Source organism: Phaethon aethereus, assembly GCF_964289735.1.
Source record: "Phaethon aethereus genome assembly, chromosome: 5".
Taxonomy (NCBI): domain Eukaryota; kingdom Metazoa; phylum Chordata; class Aves; order Phaethontiformes; family Phaethontidae; genus Phaethon; species Phaethon aethereus.
In genome coordinates this window covers 69,903,748-69,923,639 of record NC_138579.1, presented here as the reverse complement: position 1 = coordinate 69,923,639, position 19,892 = coordinate 69,903,748, and the positions used below count along the sequence as shown (strand labels likewise).

Sequence of the window (19,892 nt, the reverse complement as noted above, 5' to 3'; positions counted from 1 at the left end):
TAAAAGCAAGCAGCAAAAGCTTCTTCAGCCATATAAATGAAAAATAAGACCCACCTCCTTGTGAAGGGGATAGGATGTAGATGTTTAACGTTGCTGTACGTCTCTGAATCAAAATGCACGTTGCCCTGCTAAGAATATACGCCGTAATACGTGTGTGAGGAAGGACGGTGTAGGAGGCAGACGGTGAAGGCCAGAGAACCCAATTATGGTCCAATAGTGCAGGGGCAAGCTGTGGCAGCATCCCTACCTCATGCGTGGCAGAAGTTGGAAGGTGGCCCAAGACCCGCAGGAAGGACAGGAGGGGGAAGGTGCTCTGTGTAAGCTGTGCAACCGCTGTGGGTGTTTTAATCCTTGCTTATGCCACGTTGTTCCTAATTGGTGTTGCACAAGCCACGTATTAAAAAAACCCTCTCAAGCATGGTCGCCTTTGGTAGGGCTTTTCTTTTGTGGATGCACAATTTCGGATAGCCAGAGCATCCAGAAGCGTGTCCGCGATCAGCGGGTGCTCTGCGCTGAACACGGAAAATGCTATAAAAATGCTGACTGGTCTGAAAAAAGCAACCCCGGATACATGGCGTTGGGAAAGCACCATGGGTTTGTTACAGGCGTTTAACGGTTTCGGCTTGACTCGTGCTGTGTCCTTTCTCCTCGTTGTAGCAGTTTATAGTGCTACTCGTGTGTTTGAGAGAGGGGCTTTTTAACAGCTGTTAAATTTAGAATTTATAATTTTAGACCCGACGGATTTAGATCTTAAAGCCACGGCAGAGCCCTTGGGGTTCTGACTCCCGTGGAGTTGGAGGATGCGAAGGGTGTAGTTCATAGGAATTGCAGGTGAAGTGAGATACACTAACTAGAAACATTAAGTACACGGTGATTGCTGAAGAGGTTAATATCGTCCCTCGTTAAAAAGAATTTGGGTGTGTATTTTCCGATGGTGTGTGTATGAGAAGGCCGCATCAGAATTGCAATAGCACATCGTGTCAAGTTTTACAGCTTCATCGTGCAGCATTGCAGCATCTTCTGTGTACGGGTTTTGGTAACTTCCTCAGAAATACAAAAAAATGATATAATGTAGTTCAGTGTCTCGATGCAACTTACTGTTCTGTGGGGATTTTTAGATGAGAAGGTTCACAGTGCTTATTACAGGACTTAATTTTACAGCTCATTATAATTAGCATGGCAGAGTTCTTCGTATCTGTCTTGGGTTTTTATTGTTTCCCCATTAAAAGGAAGCCAAAGCTAGGAGGGAAAGCAAAGTTTGCCAGCACCCAAATGGTAGCATTTCGCAGGTGTTTTTCTCTCTTTTGGGTGGAGAGTAAAAAACCCCCATGTGTTAGCTTGCCACTGATATCTCGATTAAGGAATAAAACAAAGTCAATCGAGACTTCGAATATCTGAGCAAACTAAATCCCTCAAGGCAGTGAAGAGGGTCTCCATTGCAAACTTGACTCTGTGCCCTACCAAAAAAAGCGTCGTTTTGTTTTGGTCTTTAGTTCCATTTCTGAAAGTACAGGATGTTCCTGAAAAGCAGCCCCAGCTGAGATACAGGGTGGTGTCTCATTAGTTCAGAATATACTAAAAAAAAGAAAACCTGGTCCTTTTCTCCTCCTGACTGACGTGGCTTCTTTTAATGTTCTTATCAAGCAACTACTGGCCTTTTTTTTCCTCCAACACATTTCCTCAAAACAAAATTTTGCAGTCTGCAAAAGTTATTGTCTCTTGAAAAGATTGAGGAGATGTTTCAGAGTGTAGCCTTGTCCTGAATTAAGTTTTGTGCCGGAGAGAAAGTAATTTTAACAATTTCCGTTTCCGTGCTGTGTTTGGAAAGAGTCATGCCAGAGTCGCAGAAGAGAGTCTTGAATGAGGGTCCATGAAACCCATGAAGGAACACAGGTAGGCTCTGTCTGCAGCAGTGGGAGCGGACGGATGCAGGTCGGCTCCCTGCCAAGCGTCTGAGCCGTTTTAGGGCAGAGCACCCACGAGCCTCCACAAAGGCAAGGTGCTGTTCTAGCATGGCTTCAGACCAGCCAGGGCAGGGCAGAGAGGCTCAGGTCTGCCTACATAGGTAAGTGCAGCTCTAATTGTAGATGCTTACCTCCAAGGTCACGCTTTTCAAACTCTGTACTGTTGACATCTAACCCTGGAGACACGTATAACCCATAGCTGTCTTTGTTACATATAAGTTCTCCTTCTGGGTGAGACTGCACAGCTTGTAAAGTAGATGTTCTCCATCCAGTCTTGCCCAGGAGCCTCACTTGGTACGTGTTCTCGCAGCACGTGTGACAGGCTCCATGCAAAATTTAGTTTTCATAGAAAAAGTGGTCAGAAGAACCTCAGGGGGCATGCTGTAGGACAAAACTACTCAGAACTTAGCAGGCTTCTCTGGAACAAGAGATTTTCTTAGAAACAAGCTGCTTCGGTGTATTTTAGTACTAGACTTTTTTTTTTTTCTGGACCACCCTGTGCTATGCCAGTTTACCTCCAGTGGATTAAGTGCAAACTGCAAACGTTGATGTGATATGGGATGAAAAGGTTGATGCAATAACTACCAGTTCAGCAGTCACGTACCGGCTTTCTGGAAATCTGGAAAGCAACGTCAAGTGCCTGTGCAACGAGACTCTTAGTCACGAAAGCAGCGATGCAGGATAGCTCAGTGCACGTGTACTAGCTCCCGGTTGCGTACGACATGGGTTTTGGCAGGCGTGTGGGTAGCTGTTGCGGAACGCCAACTGTGGTGTAAATTCACTTCAACTGATTTCTCAAGAGTTGCTCCGGGTGCGTGTGACTGTGGCTTTCACTAGCTATCGGGGCTTCTCCATGCAACTCCGAAATCGGTTGGGTGACCTGGATAGTAGAGGCAGCTTCTGCTTTCAAATGGGGAAGGGACTTGTTTGAGGCTTTGGAAGGTAATGTAACCTAATGTAATGCAACGTAATATTGGGATACTGGCACCCACAGCGTGTGTTAACAGTGAAAATAGTGATTACTCTGTGTGTATAGGTAGAGACATCCTGCATATGTTCACTCCGATACGTTCCTGGCTCCGTATTCTCCACCTCCTTGTAGACCAGAGTCTAAACCCATATTTTTATCTACTCCGTTTCAGGTCGCTGCTACATTTACAAGTCTGAATATGAGACAATGGGAAGGTTTTTTTGTACTTTCAGCCAGCCATGGAGTCACTTGAAATTTTTAGCATGTGTATAAAAAAACCACATCTGCAAAAATTTGCAACAAATATTACATATTTTATTGCTACCACCCCAAGTACCTAACACGATTTATGTGAGATTCTACACATATTCCACGCTAGAACATGAACACATCATTAGTGTGGACACTCTTTAACTTTTGTTTAGAGCAAGACAAAGGGTTACAAGATGCAACATGACGGCACAGTAGAAATTATTCCTCCCTTTCTTTTATCACCGGCCTTCTAATGAATACCAATAGTCACATTTCTCTTTTAATTAGGGTGGTTCGACAATTGCCACATGTCAGGAACTTTAAACAGTTGTTTTGGGCTCGACTGATTAATTTGCAAGATAATGCACGATTTAAAGAACGAGAATTGCGTAATTTCCAGTTCTGCGTCAGCCAGAAAGGCTGCCCACTCGACGCGGGGCGAGGGCAAGGCAGGTGTCTCTGCTATGTGAGATTTCAGCTGTCTCTGTCCAACTGTTTTTGGGCTACTGTTAATTCACTAGGAAACACAAGGAAGACAAAACCCAAGACTTCACACTTGCCACCGCGTTTGCAGTCTGGAACAGAGTTTGCTAAGAAAGATAATTGTAAGCTGAGAAGTTTCATGGTCACTTGTATCACAAATACCTTGTGAAGTCCATTCCAGAGTCCTTTAAGGGCAAACTCTTCAAATAAAGTTGTTCTATATCATTTAAGTGGTGCCTTTTTTCCTGATACAGAGGCCGAACAGATCATCTCTGCCTTGATCAGCTCTCGCCTAGGCTTCCTGCATGCCGTCTGCTTGGGAGACAGGGAACGCAGCCGTAATTTCACCTCACCCTGCTGAGGTACCTTGGTCGAAAACATAGTTTGGCTTTCTTCTCTCTCTGTCCTTTGTGAAATCTGCAACTTCAGCGGGGTTTTTCAGTCCTTCTCAGAATTGGGAGCTCATCACAACAACCGCTTTTTGTTGAATCACAATATGTGAATTGTCTGTGAAAGTCACCGTCACAAGAGATAGTTGAGCCCTAGAACTTGTTAGGTTTCAGGCAGGGACTGGGCATCGTTGTAGACAGTATTTCTGGTTATAAACATAATAGATTTATAAACATAAATAAAAAGTTTGGGGTAAGGTGGAAAACTCATGATTCAGGATTTAACTCAGTATTTCATTATAACGGGAGAGGATGGAAACCTCTTGAGGACAGACTATATCATATCTGCCTACTGCTTGTACCTTCCTCAAAAGCACCCAAGGGTAGTAATTTTGGATTGAAAAAAATACAAGATTAAGAGAATCCTAAATCTCAAGTAGGCCAATATTTAATACATGTGGGTTTAGTTTTTTCTGGGTCACCTGCAAAATTGATGTGACTTCATAGGAAGCATGGCATTGCCTTCTCTTTGCTATTTATTACAACTCCTACCTCTTTACTGCATAGCAGGGAAGTTCAGATCCTCTCTGAACATCAGAGATATTTAGACTTTGGCTCTACAAGACTAATATTTAAGTAAGATTAATTATGTAAACAGTGCCGTTAAACATAGTTTTAGAAACTCGTAATCTACAGCCAAACTGTAGATTGTTGTTGTTATTAACCCCAAAATCTTTTGATATCTGTTGTTGATTTATGAATGAATTACTTGAACAATGAGATGGTTGAAGGACCGGAGCATACACAGGAAACTCTGAAGACAACTGTATGCAAAGTATTGTCAATGTGCAAGCTAAATTAACTGGAGATAAATAACGTTTTCTTAATGTGCTCTTTCTTTACTCTGACCTGGTGGTATTTTGAGCAGCAATGCTTTCCGTTAAGAAAGGCACGTGAATTTAGCGTGCCAGGGTCAACATGGAAAGTTTCAAAGACCAAGGACAACCTGAAGTTTTTGGGTAGTGACGAGACCGTTAAGAGATGCCTTGTGGAGAGATTGCAGACCTTGGAACATTCTGCTGTTTTCACTGTAGAAGTTGGCTCTATGCCTTGAAGGCGGGAATTACAGTTGAACGGGAGATGTTAGCAGACATATTTAACAGCAGCTTTTGGCTCTCCGCACAGGCTGCTTTACAGCTTTACATTTTGGCACTATATGGCATTATGAGCTCCACTGTATGGTAAATGCAGGATTTCCTGATGTTAGTGGCTGACTAGAGGATCACAGGACGCTGACAGTGCTTCAGTTTCTAAGGCGGCCACTGAATGTTTGCTGCAGAAGAGCTGCCCACAGCCTTCCTCAGATTTCTGGCTAACCCCCGTAGTGACTCAGCAGTATGGAAGCAACTTCACAGCTTACCTTATCCAGCTCCTAATGCTCTGTGAAGGTGCTCACTCCGTAGTTATTGCTGTCGTTTAGCCATCCGATTTAACAGATAATCTCCCTAAGTTTTTCTATTTACGCATGTTTGTATTCACAGCTCTCAGAAGTAATCAGACCTTCCAAAGGCAGCTCGGAAAGGACAAGAAGGAACAGTGCTTTTATTCAAGGGTGTGTCGAAGTGGCTGGTGTGAACATGGAAGAGGAGGGAGCTGTGGAAGGGTGTGTTTGGGCAAGGGGAGCCAACCAGCCCTAGAAGCACAGGGAGTGGCTTGGAGTGGGACTGTATAACGGGCAGGCTGAGATGGTTCACCCTCTGCCTGGACACAGTGCTGCAAAGCTTAGACTAGTGAATCTGAGAGCTGGCTGCACATCTACCGGCACAGATGGCTCCGCAGACCGGCTCCACGGAAAAGGAGGCGCGACCTGTTTCAGCCTTTCTACAGCTTTTCACTTGGGAAGAGATCAGAATCCACAACGGCCGTGGTCAAGGTCAGGAGCAGTGGCTGGTGATCGACAGGAAGGTTTATGATGTCAGCAAGTTTTCCAAACAGCACCCTGGAGGCAGCCGAGTTATTAGCCACTACGCTGGGCAAGATGCTACGGTAAGGTCTAGGAGGACAGTGGAGGAAGGTGGCTCCGTTGCCGGGGCAGGATGACGTGGTGGGACTCCAGTGGGGAGTGCTTGTGGGAGCTGGCACTGCGCTCGGGCGGATAATGTAGAGGACGTGTCTGTGCCATCTGTAAAAATGCCCTTCTGGTTGCCTTCGAGGCCAGAGTTACCTGCCATGCAAAGTTTAAAGCTTCGTTTAGGTCCATTATACCCTGCCGTAAACAAAGCTATATCCATGCAGGTCATCTTGCCACTGGGCAGGATCAGGCAAGCCGTCCTCCAGATGCCCGAAAAGTGTCTCCGTTGCAGCTGCGAGAAAGGGAAGAGGGCAGGAAGCAGCCTGCTCGGCGCGCGTTTTTACTTCAAAGGCTGCTCTTTCAGAGTCGTATGGGTGTGATCAGTGATAAGCAAATGACAATCGGCGATAGAGCACGGGTAGACGGATAGGTAAGATGGGTAAGGAGGAGGTAATATCCAAACATGAAGTAATTTCGGGGCGGTGAAGCAGGAGAACGGGGTGCTCAAGGAAGTGACACGATTTTGTACAGGCAAGTGGAGAAGAAGAGTCTTGAGCAAAAAGGTTATTTCAAAGGAGGGGGAAAAAGCAATAAAATACAGAAAAGATGACAGAGAAAGCAGCAGAGTGACATTTGGCTGCAGAAGATGAGGAAAAATTCTACAAAGCATCACTATTTGAAAATAGATTTTCCAGAGATTCCTGCAAAATTCTTTGATTTAGAGGATTTCTCTGGCTTGTTGCTTGTTGACAGAAATAATAAACTCCAGGCAGATCTTGCAGGCTGTTTGCTGAAAGTAGATACTGAATTTCTGAATAGTCAGGGGTATGTGCATTAGACACATGACCAGGATTAGGGCATAAACTCGTGATGGTGGGAGACCCGGATTTAGTTCTTGTCACGACAAGACTTTCTGAGTTCAAGGAAGTTGCTCAGCTTGTCTCATTCCTCAGTTTGTAAAACGGAATAGCACCTCCTAACTCATGGCCCAAAATGGATTGCTTGTTTTTCACATTTCATCCCTTTCTCCCTACTTGAATCTGAGGCAGAAAAATACCTAGTGTTCTCAAGGGAAGAAAAAGAAGGCTTCTGAGTCTCCTTGGTTTTCTTCTCCAGCTCACTGGCAGACGCAGCCCTGTATTAAAGAGAGGTGTCCGTTATGCAGAACCTGCGTAACGCGGTGTGAGGTTGCTGCGCCAAGAGCTGACTGACGAAGGGACACTAATCCTGCCCACCAGCCACCGCCAGCTCTCTCGCCAACCTGTCGCCTTCCCCGTAATTCCGTCCCAGTAAACTTCTGTGTGCGCTAATTCACTGTAGTCTCCTCTAAAGAGGATTTGAGCGTGCTGAAAGTCTTTTTTTTTTTTTTTTTTTAAATGAAAGCTATGTTTTTACTTAAAGATGAATGTCCCAATTTTAAGGCAAAGCAGCCCTTCCGGATGGTGCTTTGTGCCGCGCTGCGACGAGCGTGCTGCAGCAATAGAGACACACGTTGAGGCTGCCACTCTTAAGAACGTAAGACCAGCCATACCAAGCCGGTCCAGAGATCCCCGTAGCCTGGTGCCGTCTCCTGCAGTTTCTGTTGCCAGGCTTGCACTAAAGGAGTCAAGGAACACAGAGTGCATGGAAGGATTTGTCCCCACGCTGTGTCCTCCCAGCTTCTGTGGCCACCAGTGGAAGGACTTGCATTTAGATTATTATGCTTTATAGTCACCCAGGGGTTTTAACCGCAGTGAATTTGAATGAGTTTAAAGCATGACCTTCGATCCTACTTGTATTTATTATTACAGTTTCTTTTTCCTCGTTATTACTTTTGTACATTCTAAACCGACCTCCTGATAATCTCATTATTGTTATGAAAACAGTGAATAAATTTTCCATTATTTTCTCAACGGTACTTACGGGTTTTTAAAACTCTTTAACTTGTTACCTCTTTTCCAAGGCAGTCTTCTCGTATGAAAGCTGTTCCAGAGCTGTATTCATCTTTTTTTTTTTTTGCTATGTATAGTTGTACTACACCCCATAGAAGGCAGAAGGACCAGAGCTACATGCAGTAATCAAGATTGTGGGTAGACTGTGGGTTTATGTTGCATCATAACTACACTCTTCTGTCTTGCTTTCAATTTTTATTCTGCTAATCTTTCTCATTCTTTTTGCTTTTAAAATGCTGCTAGGCTCATATATTCTGAGAAATACGCACTTTTACAGAAAAGCAGGGCTGGAAGGTGCCTCAGAAGACCATCTGGTACATGACTTTGCCTCAAACCAGGACCCAGGATTTTTTTCTAAGTACTCTTGACCACTATAGAGCTCATAATTGTATATAGATGGTGAGAATTATCTTCCTCTAGAGCTCATAATTATATTTATATAGTGAGAATTTTCTTCCTCTGTGTAGATTACTTTGTAAATGTAGACAATATACATTGCAGAACATTACATTGACGTCAAATGTTGGAGGTTAAGTGCGTCGCAGATGGTAGTCCTTAAAGTTAATCTCTCACAAGACGATAATCGGGGCCTAAGAGCAGGGAGGAGAAAGGGCAGGTTGCAGGACTGAAAGGCTTGCGTTTCTGTGATAAGAATCTGTCACACTGATATTGTGGCTAGGAAGTTCTGCTTAAAAGGATTTTGGCTCCTCTTTCTAAGCTGCAGTATAGATACCTACAGCTTGACTCAGCTGTAGAATTCCTGGCAAAAGAGAGATACATGAAAATGTATAAAAAAATGAAGGATGAGGGGCACAGAATCATAATGGAAAGGTTTCCCCAGCCCTCTGGGTCTGGACAGAGTTACTCATTTTTCACTGTGACAAAGGGCCACTAGACGTCTATAGAAAGCTAATTTGTCCAAAAGGTCACCTTGCTCTGACTTCTAGACTAAAGTACTCAGCGATAGACCATCTCTAAACAAGAGACTCCAGAGGAATGCCAGACTGCACCTCTGGCCTCTTCCAGGGACTTAATCCTGACCAGACGTGTGGCAGAATTTTGTGTGTGTGTGTCGTGATCACCCACATTGATTTTTCAGAGCCAAAATCAGCAAGTACCTGGCTGCCCAGACACTGAGGATTTTGTTATAGCTGCTCTTTCTGGAAGGCAAAAGAGTATGGTCAGCCTCTTTACCTTTCTTCTGGAAAATCGACTGAGGACATGAGCTAAAGAAGAGCTTTGATTTATCTGGAATTTCACCCTTTATTCCATAGTTTATATTTGATTTTGAAACCGGTATTTAAAATGGTTCTTGGACAGCTCTGTTTGTGTCACTAGTGTCACCCAGTTCCCCCAAACGTCAATCAGTCTGAAAACTTACAGGGAACTGTAAGAAATAGCCAGTTAGTGCTGCTGTGTGTGGAGCTTCAGCATATATTTCCTATGGCCCTAGTGTAATAAAGACGGGATTTTAAAAACATCATCCTAAAAAAACATCATGGCAAAGACACACATCATTCATTGACGTGTCTTCCTGCTCCTGGGTCCCATCCATAGGGCAGGGCTGCTGGCTGGAGCCTTCTAGGGAAGGACTGTGCTGAAACAGGCAGATGAAAGAGCATGTTTCCCTCTGCAAAGAGTTTTTCATCAAACACTTTCATGTTTATTACCAGCCTCGCCCAGGTACTTTTGTGAAATCTAGTTTCTTGAAACTTCTCCAGCTTCCTTGGGCCAAGCTCCAGCTGATGGCAAAGAGCTACAGGAGCAGCCAAAGGGACAAAAATCCAAAAGTCTCCAGACAAAGGAAACTGGATTCTGTATTATATCAAAGCCCTGGAAAAAGTCGAGGCTCCACATCTGGTGTTTATTCACATACTCTTTCTTACCCCATTCCTTTGTGTATTTCTCAGGATGCCTTTGTAGCATTTCACAAAGATGTGTCTCTGGTGAAAAAATACTTGAAAGCTCTGCTGATTGGGGAGTTGGCACCAGATCAACCCAGCTTTGAGTCTAATAAAAAAGTGAGTGTCCTAGAATCCAGCTGTGGGAATGGCTTGGGATTGAGCATGGGAGGAGAAGGAAAATAAGAGAGCTAGCAGAAGTAAATTCTGAACCAGCACGCCTGACACTGTACTGTGTGGCTGGGTGGTGGGGAGGCAGCTGGCAGCAGTCGTGCGTGGAAACATGCACTGTCCCAGAATCCCTAATTCCACACCTGGGTGTGGGGAAGGAGCCCCAAAGCCCCAAATTCTGCTCAGTTCTTCCCAGTGTGATGTCTCAGTGAACAGAGCCTGCCAGCAACTTGTTTTACGGTGTCAAAGCAAAGCCAAGATCTGTTGATCTCATGCTCGTTTTTGCACAGAGACCCCTCTGATAGAATATCTCCACTGAATTCCATGGCTGCTCTGGGATTCCTGGGTCTGCTATGCTAGCTTTTCAAAGTAGACAGTGCATTAATTCTCACTTTACCCACAGAAATCACTTTTAGAGGATTTTCGTGAGCTGCGCTGCACTATTGAGAAGATGGGACTTCTGAGGCCGAATTACGTCTTTTTCTTCCTGATTTTCCTTCACCTTCTGGTACTGGATGCTGCATCCTGGCTCGTGATCTGGTACTTTGGGATATCCTTAGTGCCTTTCCTGGTCGGCATTGCACTCTTCACCATTGCTCAGGTAAACTGCTGACAGCTGTTGGACACTGCAGACGTGTTTGGTTCTTCCAGACGGAGAGGAGCAATGGAACGCTCGCGTCCCAGTCATTGCTTTACCGCCTCTTCTTAGATCCTGTAATCTGGCTGAAGACAGCAAGCACGTTCTACATCACAATTTTTGTTGCCGCCAGCAAATCTAGTTTTGCTGACAAGCTGCTCCCTTGGGTTGGTGGGGTGTTGTGGAGCTGGCAGTTTCCCAAAGTGGGGTGAGCTGATCAAATCACTTGCCCCAGCCGAAGAGGGAGTGTTTCATTCTCAGCTCCACTTTTGGCTCCATGTTTCTTCTCTTTGCTTGACTGAGGGCTCTGGTGTTTGTTGGGTCCTTTGTGAGCCAATTACGCTCATTAGCCCTGAATATTTTTCTGCTGGTTTAGTAAACTGAATCATAGAAGGGCAGGATACATGTCAGGGTCAGTGTAGGGAAGGAGGGAACAGGGCTGTGTGGCCCTTAGGTGGGAGAAATTGGAGAGTGAGGGGAGGAAGAAGGCAAAATTTTCTCAGTAGTGCGGAAACCTTACGTTTGCTCAGACATCCATGGAACAAGTGCAAAGTAACTAATTTTTAAAAAATAATCTGTTCTATCGGCCTAATACCTGCTAAGACGGATATATTTCCCAAAGAGCATCCTTGTATTTCCATGGGAATATGAACTGCATTGAAGCTATGGATTCGGAAATTCTTACACTTCCTTGGTGGTTACTTGGAAATTATATATTTGTGATAGGAGCAAAAGACTTCCATGCTGTAACAGTCAAATTACTTGTAATGATGCTTTTCTGCTTTCGCTTTAGCTGCTACAATAAAATTGATATCAGGTGTTGAGCAGCTTTAGTGGACAGTCGCCTGGAAGGAAGTTCTCAGCACTGAGCACGTAAGACAGCAGGTAGTGTTTCTTCCCCAAATCAGAAGGAAGATGCACTCACACTATTAAGTTACAGAGACTCCCAAGGCAAATTAATGCAACGCCGCTGCGATTCTGTTTCCTCAGTGATCCTTTTGTCTTCCAGATCCAGATGGGCTGGTTCCAACATGATCTGGGGCACTGCTCTGTCTTCAGGAAGCCTAAATGGAATCGACTTCTGCAGATTGTTGTGATAAACCTTCTGAAGGTAATTGTCTTATTGTGGGAATATTCTCTGGGGCTAATCTGGACTAAGCAACGAATGGGAGTGTCCCTACATTCCGGCAATATCGCCTGTGAGGGAAGTGTAGTGCAGCCGTCAATAGTAGGGGGATAAGTAGTGATTTAATTATTGGTGGTGTTCGAGTTTGAATCCCTGGCCCTTAACTTTTCCTGCAGGGGTTACCAGCCAGCTGGTGGAATCACCTGCACAACCAGCACCATGCCAAACCCAACTGCTTCCGCAAAGACCCTGACCTCAACATGCACCCTCTCCTGTTCAGCTTGGGAAAGACACTTTCCATGGAGGTGAGCATGGGGACGGCTGGAGAAGCCAAGAGCCATTGGGAGAAAAGATTTTAAAGACAGAAAGCCATAGAGGGACGTATGATCATAATCCAGATTATGCCTTTCTGCATAAACTCATGGTCATTTCCAAAGTGTTCCAGGGTCTGAGAGTCTCATGTACTGACTGGATATTACGATGCTTAGGCACCAGCTCCTGAGAAGCAAAGTCTTAAAACCAGTGCTATAGTTCTCTGTGTCGCCAGAAGAGCAGGCTGGGCACCTTGAAGGCAGTCCAAAGAATGAATCAGTCCACTTGCATTAGTGTTAGATGTTCTTAGTGATGATAGTGAGTCAGATGTTCCCTCTGGGTCCTTTTGCCTATGGGAGCTGTTTGGCACCTAAATCCTTCAGGACCAGCATAGCTGCTATGCACAGAACACAAGTGTAGCAAATTATTTCTTAATCACAAATTCTATGGCTTTCATGAAACTAAAAACCATGAACAGGCCCTTATGATTTCTGACATCATCAGGATAGGCAAGGTCTCTTTTGCCTTTTCTTTCTCTGGTAATTCTCTTTACTCACAGGGTGATGAAATGGCCTCTTCGCTAGTTAACCAGCCTCTTGAAAGAACATCTCACTCTCCTTTAGTTGGTAATAAGCAAAGACTTTACAGCTCTCCAAGGCATGTGGAAAATTCCAGCTCTTCTTTCTCGGAATGACTCCTGTAACGAGAATTTATACAAAACACTTATTCATAGAAAACTGTTAGCTGCAACAGGGAAGGATTTTGTTGGTGGTCTTCTGAAAGGTCTCTCATGGCTGCATGTTAGCATGAGTATCTAGAGTGGGCTGGCTGTGCTGGATTGGGTTTGATGGAAGTGAAAATGTAGGAAATTAATTCCTGTATCTTCCTGCTTTTTAACAGAAAAAAGTCAGGCACACTGTGGGTGGGAAAAATGGATTTCAGTGGTTTCATTTAGTCTGGTTCATTTGTTTTGTTTCAGTTTTGATCCAGTGAAGACGTCTTTGAGGTGTTCAATTTTTTTTTTTCTCAGTGATAGGGGAGCTCTGGAAACAGTTTGCTTTATTTCCTTATTATTTTGTCCTTTGAAGAATCATAAGCACGAAATCTGCAGATGATGTTAAGAATCCTTTTGTGCAAATAGTGAAAAAATACACTGTGAAAAAATGAATTTATTTTGCTTTTTGTAAATATTTCATGTCTTCGCTGTTACATGTACTTGAAGGCAAAGTATTCGACAAAACAAAAAGGCAGATATCTTTATAGAGTATTTAATACTTTGATTTTGCAGAAATTATTTTACAGTCACTTTAGAATAGCATCCAAATGCTTATGTCATTTCTGACCACTATCTATCTCCTCTATTAGTCAAAAATTTGGGACGTCTGCATCCTACCTCATCTGATACATAAATTCAGACGTAGCTTTCACAAGCAAACTCATCCTGCATTCGTCACCCACCAAGTTTCCTGTCTTAGTTTTCTTCCTCCCTGAGCACCGATAGTCTCAGCACTCTACAGTGAATATGTGGAATTGGTTAGATTGGACTTTCATTACCATCATTAGAAACTTATCCTACAAAATTCAAATGACTTGTGAGCATTTTTGTGATGTTTGAACATTTTTGTATCCTGCCATGAGTTTTGGAATTCTCCTAAAAAATGGCTCTGTTCTGACATCGGTATAACATTGATATCTGGATACAGAGGCTCAAATGAAATCTGCTTCTCTCCATTGCTTTGGCACTTCAGTACCTGTTTTTCAAGAACAGGGGTTGAATTAGAGCGATAAGAGGTAATTCTCTTAGACAGGAATAAGAACTAACTTACAAAGGCTCTCAGGTCTCCAACTGGCCCATTACAATATCTCTTCGTTTTTCAGCTTGGAAAAAAGAAGAAGAAGTTCATGCCTTACAATTATCAGCATAAGTATTTCATCTGTGAGTATCCCTGCGTGCTTGCAGTGCAGTAGGAACTTCACCTGAAAATCATGACTGCGTCTCCTCCCCAAAATAAAGGCTTTAAAGATAGTCCCGTTGAAGGCACGTTAAACAAGGTTCACGTGAGGAGGAATTGCCCCTTGTGTCTGTGTTAGGGTTATGTCATATTAGGTACTAGATAGGGGTGAATCAAGTGTGAGGAAGAAAGGGATGGGAAAGAAATGAAGAGGTGGTGAGACGAAAAGAGGAAGACACACATGAAAGTTAGTGTAAATGAAGACAGCAATTCTTCTTCCACTGGAAAGAAGAATCTTTCATCTTACAGAATATTCTGTAGGATTTATGATGCAGTGAAATTATAAATGTCTCTCTGTTTTCATTCTTTCCTTCAGTATTGGCTCCACTTGCACTTGTACCCTTCTTCCAGCTGTCTATATTCTACTTTGCCATCAAGAGGAAAAAGTGGTTGGTAAGCACTACTTGCACTGTCTGGAACCCTTTCAGAAAGTGTCGCCTCTCTGTGGCTATATTAACCTTCACCTCAGGTGATTGTGGGGTTTAAGATAGAAAAGGCTGGTTCTAGGCTTGCTGCAGTAGCAATGCAGTCAATGGGCTCAGGGAGAATTTTTTAGAAGGTGCTTTTTAGACTCTTAGTAGCTGAATATAAGTTAACAGAAAACTAATTGACCTAGAGCGAGCGTGATTACAGGGCTGTTTGCGGGTCTTTAGTTACTGATGGTAAAGTCAGTGCTGTGGGAATATTCCAGGGATACACTCAACTTGAGGCAGAATGACGGTGTGGAGCTTACTCTTGATAAATAAGAGATCAATAAATAAGCACATCTTTTATGCTGCATTTGAAGTAAAGAGAAAAGGAGGGAGTGGAGACAGTTCATCAACAACGGCTTATTTTCATCTTTTTTTTGTTGTTTTGTTTGTCGTTTTTTTTTTACAGGACCTGTTATTGATTGTGTCTTTCAACATCCGCGTCTGTCTCATGTATATTCCTTTAATGGGATTTAACAATTTCATGGTGTACTACTGGCTGTCCAGGTAACACACAGCATGCCCAGGGTCCCCATGACTAGTATTTGTAAACAATATTGAGCTTCAATGGAAATAAATGAAAACTAGACATGTTCACTACAGTTTCCTCAGAAATAAGTGGTCAGCCAAGAAGGAGCAGTATAACTTCAGGCGGCGGTGGTGGTGGTTGCCCAGGGACATCTGCGACTACAAATGGAGTGGTTCTCAACAGAAACGCCAAAAGTTTGGAGCAAAGGGACAGGATAGAACATCCTGAATTATGTAAAAGTGCTCTTTTACTTAAGATGAGACTCAGGAAAGTGTTTTAATGGTAAATTTGGATGGGATTAGAAATATGATAAGTGTTTCTGTGTTTATCTGCCCAGGTACCTAGAGAGTACCTGGTTTATTTGGGTGTCACAGATGAATCACATTCCAATGGACATTGATTATGATAAGAACAAAGACTGGGTATCCACTCAGGTGAGAATCTCCTTTCTTCTGGAAGAGTGGGTCTGCAGTTCTGAATTATAGGGCAAAGACATCGTTGTTCTTCTCTTAGCTTTAATGCTGTGTTAATGAGGTTTATCCTTGCCATTCGTTAAATAGACATGCATTTTGGTATCAGCCAAAACTTTTAAAACTTTAGTTGGAAAATGAGATGTCTAGATTTAAAAAAAAAATCCTGTTTTTTCACTGAAAAGTTCTGACATTTTTCACAGCACTTTTCCCTTCATATTATGAAAAAGTACTGATGGCATAACAGTCAATCTCCTTTTTAGGCCAACTAAAGAGAAGCAAAAAGTGGGACTGGATACCTTTATTTTTTACCTTACAGGTTACAAGTTTACTGCAGATAAGATAAATCTGACAAAACTTAGGTCTGATAAAAATGAGCCCATAAATACAACTTTACTTACATCTATACCGCCTCCAGTAGTATAGTCCCACGTAGTGGGTTTTAAGCATTTTTCCTTATATCAAGGGAAAAAGACCCAGACTGGTATTCATCTGACCAAATCTGGATGCCTACATCTGAACACCTGCTACATCAATTGGAGAGAAAGAGCCATTTCTAGAGCATGATTCATCTTACTCTAAAATAGACATCTCAATCGGGCCAGAGGAAAGGCACCATAAAAATATCTGGTTTTTTGCATTGACTCTAAAGTGATGGGCTCAGCTGCAGGTTTCAAACTAAAGGTGTCTGAATTCGGTGAGGTGAAGCCCACACTCTGTTTGTCCTCATACTTTTGCATCTGACTCCACTTGTACTGGTTGGAGGAGGCCAGAAGAATGCTTTTTGTTTCTTTATTGGGCATCTTGTCTTTCCAACCAAGTGAAAGATGTGAGGAGAACCTCTTAAAAGCATCGCAGCCGGGGCTGTGGGCACAGAAGCTTTTCTTTCTGAGCGAAGAGCTAGCTAAATTAACCTATATCCTAACAAACCATTTCAATCTAGACTGTTTAATTCTTCAGGGCAATGATGGCTACAATCCCTGCCTCTAACTTGCCTTTTATGCTAGACCAGGGTGGGTAATGATTGCTGGGGTTCAATTATCAGACTTGCAGAAAAATAAAAGCTAAATCTTGTACTTCTGTGGTCTTTTTTCCTCCCAGCTCCACGCAACATGCAATGTGAACCAATCTTTGTTCAATGACTGGTTCACTGGGCACTTGAACTTCCAAATTGAGCACCAGTGAGTATCATTATGGGGAGAAGAGTGGGAATAATATGGGTCACTTAAATTGAGAAAGGCCATGAAGTCTCACATGAAACCAACTCGGGAGACCACTTGCTCTCCTTCAGGGGGAGGGTAGGGAAATATTGTGAGCAGATGGAACTGAGGGTGATACAAGCAAATTCTTACAATAGCTGTCTCTCATTCAATTCTGCAGCCTTTTCCCCACAATGCCTCGACACAACTACTGGAAAGCAGCTCCGCTGGTGCAAGCCCTTTGTGATAAGCACGGCATTGAGTACAAAAGCAAGACTTTACTGACAGCCTTTGTAGACATTTTGCAGTAAGTTTCAGTTAGCAAGATAATTTTGCACTGTAATAGCATGCAAGTGAGGGGCATGGGCAACCATTTCAAATCAATATCTATGGAGAGATCAAACCTAGAGCTTATTTAGGTTTTTCTAAAGGCACTATTAATTTTCAAAAATTTTCAAAGTTTCAGAGATTATTTTCTCCCCCTTAAATCCTCTCAATTCATTCCCCATAGTCAGACTTTGCTATGAGATGTCCGTGCAGTTTTTAATCCATGTTTTCCATTTGCTGCTTTTTACGTCGAAACTACAGTTTGCTTCCCATGAAGTTGAACACTGTCTCCCCATAAGCGATTTTTTACTTTCTGTTCTTGCAGTTCACTGAAGGATTCTGGGGAGCACTGGCTTGAAGCATATCTGCATGGATAGAAACCGGCAACTCTCAAAGGGAACCTCTTCACCAAAGAACTGCTGCAAAGAGTCAGCACAGACCAGCAGTGTGTGTGTTTCTTCTGGTACAGAACCTTGGGAGCTGGTCAAAGCTAATTTCAGTAAGAATGGGTGGGAAAGTGAGTTAAAGATACATTTTTTCTTGTTCCAAACCACAAACCTCTATTTTCCCTGCTCTCAAACTCAACATTTAGAGCCATGATGAACTGAGTCTTCAAACTGGGGAGAAGTAGCTCTTGAATCAGCTTGATCAGTTTACTTCATTGGAGGTGCCAGCTTATGGAAAAAGTTTGAAAGGAAATTTTTCGTAGAGTCATAGAATCCTAGAATGGTTTGATTGGAAGGGACTTTTAAAGATCATGTAGTTCCGCTCTCCTGCCATGAGCAGGGCCATCTTTTGCTAGATCATGTTGCTCAAAGCCCCGTCCAACCTGACCTTGAATACTGCCAGGGATGAGACATCCACAGCTTCTCTGGGCAACCTGTTCCAGTGTCTCATCACCCTCATAGTAAAGAATTTCTTCCTAATATCTAATTTAAATCCACCTTCTTTCAGTTCAAAACCACTGCCCCTTGTCCTATCGCTACAAGCCCTGGTAAAAAGTCTCTCTCCATCTTTCTTATAAGCCCTCTTTCAGTATTGAAAGCCACAATAAGTTCTTCTTCTTAGTGTTTTTGGCTCAGTGGGTCAGTGAAAATGGGATAGGACAAAGCAAACTGCAGCAAGTCAGGACACATTAGGTCAGGGGGGATCTTTAAGGGGTATTCTAGAATAGATAAAATAAGTATGCGAAGAACAAGATGGCCTGGGGTGTGTCCCCATCGCTATTGATCATGTGTACACTATGTGCTCTAACTGCTTAGGTGTTGTAACTAGTTCTGTTCATGGATTGCAAAGGGAGGCAGATAACTAGATGCCAACCTTTACACCTGTAATAGCTGGTTTGAATACATTCCAAAGAGTCTGTATGGCATGTATTATTTATATGCATAAATGCATGTATATATTTTAATTGACTGGTGACTGTGCTGTCTGATTAGCTTTCTGATGTAGACCAGCTTTGAATAAGACACAGAAGCCTAGGCACTGAAGAGTAGGTGCAGTTTGCAAAGGTATTTAGGGTACTCTTGTTTTTATTGAGTTTTATATATATTAATTATTATCTAAATACTTACTTCCCAGTGATTCCAAGGATCTGTGGGCATCTACATTGGTTGTTAGGCAATTAAGTACATTTATGGCTCTCTTTCTATATCCAGAAAAGGAATTAAATCATACCCAATTCTGTCATCCCATGCGGGCCTCTTTGGACCTTGCAAACTTTTCTTCTCTTTCAGCATCCCCAAGAACCAACTTCTTTTCTGGAACTCTGTCTTACCAGTTTTGTACCTGGCACTTAGCTGTTTGGCCCCAAGAAGGACCTAGCCCCTCCATGCTTAAGGTCAAGGACAGCTTCTGCTCGTGGGAAGTGTAATGACCACCTGTGTAGAGGCACAGTAGCTCTCCGAGAACACTACTGGGTTTTGAGAGAGCCACCAAAATGAAGAAACTAGGAGTGGGCCTATAGTAGAATATTTTCACTGAAAGTGCTTTAAACTTTATGGGAAAGGTAAACTGTAAATGAGGAGAGATGAGCAGTGAATAACAGACAAAAGAAATAGAGAATGCATGAAAGAACAAGGAGATGTGTGGGTATCAGTTATTATCAGGTGAAAAAGAAGGGGAAAAAAAGCTGAGTGGTCATAACATGATTATTTGGAAAAGCTAGAATACAGGAAAAAAGGACGTATAAGAATATCAATAAAGCTCCTCTTCATGATTTTTAGATTGAAAGTCAATACCTGTTTTAGAAAGAGTGTGAGACCTCTGATTACTCTTGCTGATTTTGCAAAGGAATGATGATTCAATGATGACATTTTCTAATATCATTTGTAGCTGTCCATTATGAGACAGTTGAGCCATACTGGCAAAACCCGTATCGTGCTGTATTCACCTAGCTGACCTAAACCCATGAAGGTAGTCTGTAACGTCAAATAACTGGACAATTTGCCCATAAAAGCAAAGACCATGTGGAAGAAAAGTGGTTCTTCTCCTCTGCCATTCACATCATGTGCGCCAGCTTTCAGTGGACAAACCGCCCAAAGGAGGAAAACGTGAACAATCTTAAAGTGAGATACCACCATGAACAACACGATCCCTCTGCAACCCATTGATGAGCATTTTACATGTATTACAAGCTACAGACAACAACAGCCGCCTTCTGGGTAACAAATCATATC

General features: G+C 43.0%; 1 protein-coding gene across 1 annotated transcript; it reads left to right on the top strand.

Moving 5' to 3' along the window:
• Positions 1 to 5,885: 5,885 nt before the first annotated feature.
• LOC309405713 (acyl-CoA (8-3)-desaturase-like) lies at positions 5,886 to 17,591 on the top strand (the record flags this gene model as incomplete). The annotated part of the gene is made up of 12 exons (XM_082000566.1): positions 5,886 to 6,104; positions 9,971 to 10,081; positions 10,536 to 10,733; positions 11,779 to 11,880; positions 12,072 to 12,200; positions 14,086 to 14,143; positions 14,536 to 14,612; positions 15,099 to 15,196; positions 15,556 to 15,652; positions 16,790 to 16,869; positions 17,069 to 17,194; positions 17,540 to 17,591. 12 exons carry the CDS (start codon positions 5,886 to 5,888, stop codon positions 17,589 to 17,591), a joined length of 1,347 nt encoding a protein of 448 aa, XP_081856692.1.
• Positions 17,592 to 19,892: the final 2,301 nt, after the last annotated feature.